The sequence below is a fragment of the Callospermophilus lateralis genome, chromosome 14 (assembly GCF_048772815.1).
Source record: "Callospermophilus lateralis isolate mCalLat2 chromosome 14, mCalLat2.hap1, whole genome shotgun sequence".
Lineage (NCBI taxonomy): Eukaryota > Metazoa > Chordata > Mammalia > Rodentia > Sciuridae > Callospermophilus > Callospermophilus lateralis.
The window spans coordinates 60,103,138-60,111,970 of record NC_135318.1 but is presented as its reverse complement, the minus strand read 5'-3'; the positions used below and the strand labels follow the sequence as shown (position 1 = coordinate 60,111,970).

At 48.4% G+C, this 8,833-nt stretch overlaps 2 protein-coding genes across 2 annotated transcripts; both read left to right on the top strand.

Moving 5' to 3' along the window:
- The first annotated feature begins 248 nt into the window (after positions 1-248).
- On the top strand, positions 249-932 carry LOC143379995 (N-acetyltransferase 8F1-like). Its single transcript, XM_076832751.1, has one exon. The coding sequence runs from the start codon at positions 249-251 to the stop codon at positions 930-932; it is 684 nt and encodes a 227-aa protein (XP_076688866.1).
- A 7,217-nt stretch (positions 933-8,149) lies between these two features.
- Positions 8,150-8,833, top strand: LOC143380418 (N-acetyltransferase 8F1-like). The gene has a single exon (XM_076833448.1). It carries the CDS (start codon positions 8,150-8,152, stop codon positions 8,831-8,833), a length of 684 nt encoding a protein of 227 aa, XP_076689563.1.

The following is an 8,833-nucleotide window of genomic DNA, read 5'->3' as shown; positions in this document are numbered from 1 at the left end:
ACTACCAGAGAAATAAAAAATTGTGCTACATTTGTGTACAATGAATCAAAATGCGTTCTGAAGACATATATACCTAATTAGAATAGCTAAATTTAATTACAAAAATAGACACACACTTGAGCTGTCTCCTTCTTTCTGGGGATGCCTGGGATACTCACATGATATTTTCCTCTCTTCCAAAGCTGTAGGGAAGGCTTGTATGAAGGTTTACCTGTCACTTGGGAAAACTGAAGACACATAGTCTCCCAATGGCACCTCATCACATCCGCAAATACCAAGAGACTGACCGCAAAAGGGTCCTGGACTTGTTCACCCAAGGGATGTTCGAGCATGTCCCTGCCACATTCCGCCTTGTGCTGAAGATGCCACAAACATTCCTGCTCTTACTTGGGGTGCCCATCGCCCTACTCCTGGTCTCTGGCTCTTGGCTCCTGGCTCTTGGATCTAATTTCACCCTCCTAGTTTTCCTCTGGCTGTTGGCCAGACAGCCCTGGAGAAAGTACGTGGTCATGTGTTTGCAGACAGACCTTGCTGACATCACCAAATCCTATCTGAGGGCCCGTGGTTCCTGCTTTTGGGTGGCTGAGTCTGGGGGGCACGTGGCAGGCATAGTGGGTGCTCTGCCAGTGAAGGACGACCCCCCAGGGAGGAAGCAACTGCAGCTGTTTCACCTCTCTGTGGCCTTGGAGCACCGAGGTGAAGGACTAGGGAAAGCCCTGGTCATGACTGTCCTCCAGTTTGCGAGGGCTCAGGGCTACAGTGAGGTTGTCCTTGAAACTAGCATGGTACAGCAGGATGCTCTGACTCTCTATCTGCGCATGGGCTTCCAGAAGACAGGAGAGTACTTCCTTAGCAAGAATTTTAGACTACTGGGCATTTCTATGATTCAATTAAAATACTGCCTCCCATCTGCTCAGGAAGGAGGCCCATGAGCTATTGTCTCCTGTATCAATCAGGTTCTAATTGACAATCCTGTAGCACAAGCGAACCTTGGCATATTGCTGGAATAAATGATGAAAACTCATTGCTGGTGCACATCTGAGTCCAGCATGTTTGATGGCGAGTTGTTGATATGAGGACTTCTATTACACTCAGTGCTTCATTGGTGTAGACCATTTGTAGGTAAAAATATCATGTGAGTATCCCAGTATCAAGAGGATAATGTGCTCACAGGTTGCTTGAGTTTGTGAGCCAGTAGTTTCTCCTGGTCTGTGCTGGGCAGCTCTCTGGGTTTCAGGATACCTATGGAAATGTCCTGGATAGACTGCAGTACCAGTGACACTGTCTGTAATCTTGTCCCAGCAGGCCAGCTCAGGCAGGGTTCAAAGTCACTGAAGAGCAGCCAATGCAAAATGAGAGAGGAACAAAGACTTCTCCATGTCCTCACAGGGGTCACTTGTGGACACATCCAAGACTCTGGGGAGAAATGGAACTGGCTCAGAAGTGGAGGAGCTGCAGAGTCCAGAGCAGAGGAGCACGATGTGGCTCTATGGGAAGAATTGGACAGCAATGAACTCACTGTAGTTCCCTGTCCCTGCAGAGGGGTGGGAAGGTGGCTGTGGATGGAGGGGGATGTTCCATGGGGAGACCTGGGTATGGTGCACCCTCCTGGTGCTGCCAGGGCCCATACCCATGGGCCAGGCTCACTGGGGAAGTTGGGGGTGGAGCCCTCCTGTGGGTCCTGGAGGAAGACATGGACAGGTGAGTGACCCAAATTAACCTGGATTAGGACTCAGTCCCAGACTCTGTCCCCAGGTGTTCACAAACTCCAGATTTGAGCCTCAGGAAAGATCCCTCCACAGAAGGGAGACTTGGGACATGAGTCAGTGCTGATATTCCCAGGACTATCACCCTTTACCAGCTGCCAGAACTGTGTCTGTGGCTTATTCCTGGGGGCCTGCAGCCACATACTTGGTCTCCCTCACCAAGAGGCAATGCTCCTGACCAGAGAGTCCACGTGATACTGATCCATAAACTTCTTCCCCTTAGGCAGTGTTAAGGCGTCTTTCTCACCTTAGTTTCTACTTCTCAGCATTGTGGGGACACCTGGGCCACAGCTTGTGCGGTTTTGGGATTCAGCCTTGGCCTTCGCCCATTTCAACTACATGGAAACCCTTAACCTTGCTCATGGGTTTTGTCCAAATTGAAGAGACAAGTTGTCTAGGACCAAAGGTGCTCTGAAACCCCTCTCGTCATTTAGTAATCAACTATGAACTAGAAGCACTGACTTTTCCAATGAAGACATTTCTGAAATTACCCAATTTCAAAGGTCTCAACCTTTTGGTATCATTTGAGGATTTGAAAATGCACCCCCAAGTTTGGCTCAGCCACAGCAGCACCTTCACCTGGAAAGAAAAACCTTGTCAGAAGGAGGCTGGACACAGCCTCCTGAAACCATCACCCTGAACTTCAGCAACAGGAGGGCAGGACAGTGAGGCTGCCCTCAGGCTCAAGTGGAGGCCTTCTGCCCCTCCTCTGCTCTGTGTAGGAATCCTCTCCCTTGCAATGATCGCCCTGCCCCTGCCCCCCAGCACCTGTCTTCTTCTCCATGTCACCAGCAACCCAGGCCAGAAAGGACTTGTCTCCTCCCCAGAGGCAGGGCAGCCTGGTTAGCCAGCATCTTCCCAGCCATGACTTTGTGGCAGGTCCTGGGTCCTGGGAGGATTTGTACTGTAGGACTGAGACTTGGGGTTGCCCTTGGATTGTGACTGCAGCCTCCCACTCTGGGGCACTGAGGCTCAGGGCTGGACCTAAGAGACGAAAGGACAGACACTAAAATGTGTTCTCGATGTATGGCATTGTGAAACTCTTTGTGTCATTGTCCTGTGAACTTAAAGAAAGCCACAAGGGTGAATTTCATGCTCTCTAGATACTATCCCCACAACCAAACCACTCTCCCAGGTTAATGACCTCTGCATCTTACTGTGGATGCTGTTGGTATAGTTCAAGCCCTGAAAAGGATGGGTGTCTGTGAAGAAAGAGAAAGTACCTGAAAAGTGAAGTCGGTGCTTATGGACCGAATGTGTGGCACCACAGGGGAAAGAGGTGACAGAGGCCACAATGTCCAGGTCTCTCACTGAGATGTGGCTTCCATGAAGTCAGGGCAACTATATGGAGATCAAGGGCAAATTTGGCTCATTAACTCGAAATATATATTTGCTTCTGAAAACAAATGAAACTACATGACACAAATCATGTCACTTTTTTCATAATAAATGAGCAATTCATGGAGAGTCCACATGTCTCCAACTTATGACCTGCTCTTTGAGTTCTTCCTCATTCGTTCCCCATCAGCCCTCATCACCACTCTCCACCTCTTCCTCCTGCCTATCCCATACCCAGCACGACCAGAGATAGTGCAGAGTGGGCTCAGATCAGAATATTGGGATTTCTCTTCTTCACAGGCTGCATATGCACAGTGTTCCAGGTGGACCTTCAACTCCTGCTTCTTGCAGGGCACCCAGTTTGGTGCCTGTGTTTCTAGGTAGTGGTCACAGTCATGTGACCCCACAGGCCCTGGGCTCACAGTGCCCCTGCATCTGCATTGAGGTGCTGGTTCCTTAGGCTCATGGCATCCTCCCATTCTATCAGGGACCCATATCATTGAAGTTTGTGGTGGTGCTACTGTATGGAGGAGGGACCCTTAAGAGGTGAGGCCTAGTGGAGACCCTCAGGGTCTGGGATGGTGTCCTCAGTGGTTGATGTGGAACGCCAGCCTCTTTCTTCTTAATCTCCTTCTTTCTCTCCATCCGGGAGCAGTATTCTCCACCATCACCTCCCTGCCATTGCCCTCCAGCTCCTCTGGCAGAGACCTAAAAGTAATGAATCCAACCAAGCATGGAATGGAACCTCTAGAACTGAACCCAAATATGCCTTTTCTCTATGTAAATTAATGTCTCAGGTGTTCTGTTTCAGTGATGGAAGCTGAAAACGCATTGGCAGAGCTGGGCCCTAAGCCATCCCCTTTCCTCTGGTGCTGAGCAAGGATACCTACAGCTTCCATCTTAGCTGGGGGAGATCTGCCATGGATGAGGTCAAGCTTAGGAGGGAGCTGATGCTTCTCACACAGCAGCTGAAAAGTCAAGAGGTCGATGCATCTTCAGGTCACCTGAGACACTGAGGCCACATAGTTTTATTGAAGACACAGAAACCACCATGCATATGGAGAGACAGAGGACAGGGACAGTGCCTAAGCCTCCTCACCTTGACTTGGTCTTCTGGCTGGTTGATATTTACTGACTCTCAATAGGACCATTCCCCTCTCTTCCCCTCTTCAGAATCCCAGTTCACATTTTGCTGACATTCAAGTGTTGATGGATCAGGTTTAAGTCTGTAACTGTATTGAGAAGCATGTAGTCAACAGCCATACACTTCTCAGAATCAAAGGTGAATAATGTTTGTCAGACATCTGGAAACTCAGCAGCATCCAGTAGGGACCCTGAACTACAGCTGCATGTCTCCATAAGGACACTGCAGGCAGCCCCTACAGGGATTTTCTGAGCATTCCATATATGGCCTCTCCCTAGCGTCCTCCTAGATCTTTTCTCCACAATCCTGCCCGTCATATTTCACCCCTTCTCTCCGATCATTCCTATTTGAATCTATCTATGTTCTGCCATTCTGCCCTCTAGGGTCCAGGTCTCACTATCTTGTTCATCTCATGAAACTCAAGGCACCAGTACATTTCCTGGGCCTCTGTGGGCCCAGAAGGCTCCTTCATATACACCAATCAAGGTTCCCTCTTCAAGCCATGCAGATAATGGGAAGCAGCAAAAACAATGCCTTTGAGCAAGTGAGAAATGAATGCCTCTCCTTGGCCAGACCCAGTTCTGAGCCAGGGCTCTGGACTTGGCAATGCCTGTAGGCTTGGTTTAGTTCTCCTGAGCCCTCCTTGGCCAGGTGCTCTTGTTAGCAACCTGCACACCTCTATCTGGAAACCTTCTCTAGGTCAGAGGATGCATTTGATTCTGGGGGTATCTGCTATTATTTCTGTCTCCCCTGACATGTTCTCCACATACAATCGCAGAGAATGACACACAATCAATCTCTCTCTCTCTCTCTCTCTCTCTCTCTCTCTCTGTCTCTCTCTCCACACGCACGCACACACACACACACACACACACACACACACACACACACACTCTTTCTCTCTCTCTCTCTCACATGCACACACATCTCATCCCCAAGCTACAATCCTATCTCTGGTCTCCCTTCCTCCTGCAGTACTGTCCATGCACATAACAAGGCTTTGGACCCTGCATGGCTAAGCCCATGCTGCCCTCAGCCACTCCCTCCCTGGGCAATCATGTCTTCTTTGCCCTAAAGCTGTGCCTTTGTTCTGTGTTAGTGTTGACAATCCTCTGTCAATTCAGCTTGAGATGCTCCTTTTTCTCTCTGGGGAGGCCAACATCTCTTTGGGTCTCTGACCAAGTGTGTGCCTGGGATGAAATCCTGTCTCCCAGCAGTCCAAGAGTCTGCCTCCTCCTCCTAGCCAGTCACTCCTGTGAGGACATCTAGCCATCTCCCAGACACCTAATGCTCCTGGGGAACTCCTAGCATCTAAGACCCCCCCTCAGCCACATCCCTGCTCATCCGGAATATTTATTAGTCCTGGACCCAAAATAAAAATGAGTGAAGCAGGTGCTGGGCCTGTGGATCAGTGGTGGCACTCTGGCTTAGCATGTGTGAGGCACTGGGTTTGATTCTCAGATTATATATATATATGTGTATATATATATATATATATATATATATATATATATAATGAATAAAATGCGTGAAATACTACTAGCCAATGCTTGCTTCTTGCATATCACTGCTTAGGAATCAATGAGAGAGGAAGAAAGCCAGTGGCATGACTGGTCTGCGAGGTAAAGTAACACGACAGAGATTGAGCTCCTGGCAGTGGAGCTCCACACCTTTTAGAAGGAAAATCTCTTTCAAGAGTTCATAATCGTCCATGGAGAAGGATTTTGTTTTTCTGACTTGCACCTATCTGTCTTAGTTTGGCACATCACAGCTGAAATATGCAGGAAGTCTGCTGGCTCCAACCCTGAGCAACCACCAGAGCACCCAGCATCCCCCCTAGTTGGGAGCCTGTCACCTGGATGTGAAACACTGTTGACTACTGGAAAGGGACAGCTACAGAACAGAAGCTGCAGCAGAAGCTTTGCTGAGTGAATGAAGGGAAGGGAGGAGGAGCCAAGGAGGATGGAGTTTACCTGGCCCAGTGAAGCTGAGGCAGGGAGAAGCCCAGCTCTAAAGTACCTTGTTGCTGAGCCAGAGACCTGAGCCTGAGCCTGTGATGAGAGAGCCCAGGCTGAATGGCACAGTCCCCAGACTCCTAGCAGGTGTGGAATAAGACCTGGGTGGACCTCAGAGAGGTCCAGATGTGCTGGTGAGAGATGCTGTAGCCTGAAGGGAACAGGAGAGGGATGCCAGGCCTCCCAAGGTGAGGAGCCTGTGCTGGTTGAGATCCTGCTGACCCCACAGGTTTGTTTCCCAGTCTTCAGGAAGGTGAATGGACTTGGGCCCCCTGTTACACCTCAGTACTTTGCCCTTGGGGATTTCTGATTGTGCAACTTTCATGACTCTGCAAATAAGTGACAATCCATATGTGCTACCCACAGATGGGCAGGTCTCAGACAGTCTCTCCTGGATGTCCGTTGGAGGCTGAGGTCTGAGGCTGCCCTGGACACTCTTGGCTCTGGAGAAGCAGGTGAGTGGACTGGGGTGTAAGGTTGGGGATCTCAGTGTGGAAATGGACTCTCATAACTTTTGAAGCGTCTCAAGGCTTCACTTGGCCCTTTGTCTTCTTAGCAGCCTAACCCTTAGCATTGGGGAAAGGAGGCTTCACTGAAACTTCTGCTTTGGAAACAGGGATCCTGTAAGATTTAGAACTTTGGTAGGGCCCAAAGGCCTGGGCACATAATAATGATTTTTAAAGGGTGTCATCTGCATTTACCAATCAGTTTAAAGAGCCCTAAAAGGGAAATAGGCTGAAGAGGAAGGAACTATATATATCAGTACATTATATTCACCAGGCTGTTAACATTCAAAACAACCTTAGAGGGGCAATGTTATTAAACCCTAATATGTAGGTGAAGATACAGACTAAGAGCAGTTATGTGATATACCCAAGACACACAGTTAGAAATGGGGGAAATTGGGGTTCTAGTCAAGTGTGTCTGATCCTACACCTGTTCCCAGTTCTGATGGCCTGCTGTTTTTTTGGCCACAGTAAAGACACACACACAAAAAATTGAGTTGGTGAGGATGTCGAGGAAAAGAGACAGTCATACATTCCTGGAGGAACTGCAAATTGGTGGAACCAATTTGGTAGTTCAATTCCAGGTTTTCTAAGGAATTTCCATACTTAAAAGCAGTATGGAAATTCCTTAGAAAACTTGGAATTGAACTCCCATTTGACCCAAGTATCCCAGTCCTGGACTTATACCCAAAGGGCTTAAAATCAGCCTACTATAGAGACCCAGCCGCATCAATGTTTATAGCAGCTCAATTCACATTAGCTAAACTGTGGATCCAACCTATATGCCCTTCAATAGATCAATGGATAAAGAAACTGTGGTGGATATACATGATGGAATACTAGTCAGCATTAAAAGAGAATGAAATTATGGCCTTTTCATGGAAACAGATGGAGTTGGAGAATATCATGCTAAGCAAAGTAAGCCAATCCCTCAACACCAAAGCCTGAATGTTCTTCATGATAAGTGAGTGTTGCTCCATAATGGGGTTGATGGGAAGAATGGAGGGAATCTGATAGGGCAAAAAGGGATGAGGATGGAAAGGTGGTATAGGGACAAGAAAGAAGGTGGAATGTGAAGGACATCATGACCCTAGGGACATGTATGACTGCACATATGGTGCGAAGCTACATCATGTACAACCAGAGAAATAAAAAATTGTGCTACATTTGTGTACAATGAATTAAAATGCATTCTGATGTCACATATACCTAATTAGAATAACTAAATTAAATTTCAAAAATTGATACACACTTGAGCTGTATCCTAAGTTCTGGGGATAAGGGACACTCACATGATTTTTTTCCTCTCTTCCAGAGCTGTAGGGAAGGCGTGTATGAAAGTTTACCTGTCACTGTGAAAACTGAAGACACTGTCTCCCAATGGCACCTCATCACATCCGCAAATACCAGGAGACTGACCGCAAGAGGGTCCTGGACTTGTTCTCCCAAGGGATGTTCGAGCATGTCCCTGCAACATTCCGCCTTGTGCTGAAGATGCCACAAACATTCCTGCTCTTACTTGGGGTGCCCATCGCCCTACTCCTGGTCTCTGGCTCTTGGCTCCTGGCTCTTGGATCTAATTTCACCCTCCTAGTTTTCCTCTGGCTGTTGGCCAGACAGCCTTGGAGAAAGTACGTGGTCATGTGTTTGCAGACAGACCTTGCTGACATCACCAAATCCTATCTGAGGGCCCGTGGTTCCTGCTTCTGGGTGGCTGAGTCTGGGGGGAATGTGGCAGGCATAGTGGGTGCTCTGCCAGTGGAGGATTCCCCCCCAGGGAAGAAGCAACTGCAGCTGTTTCACCTCTCTGTGGCCTTGGAGCACCGAGGTGAAGGACTAGGGAAAGCCCTGGTCATGACTGTCCTCCAGTTTGCGAGGGCTCAGGGCTACAGTGAGGTTGTCCTTGAAACTAGCATAGTACAGCAGGATGCTCTGACTCTCTACCTGCGCATGGGCTTCCAGAAGACAGGAGAGTACTTCTTTAGCAAGATCTTTAGACTACTGGGCAATTCTACAATTCAATTAAAATACTGCCTCCCATCTACTCAGGAAGGAGGCCTGTGA

Bases quoted from the DNA above. Each gene is read 5' to 3' on its own strand.
- LOC143380418 (XM_076833448.1), top strand. From the start codon at position 8,150: ATGGCACCTCATCACATCCGCAAATACCAGGAGACTGACCGCAAGAGG.
- LOC143379995 (XM_076832751.1), top strand. From the start codon at position 249: ATGGCACCTCATCACATCCGCAAATACCAAGAGACTGACCGCAAAAGG.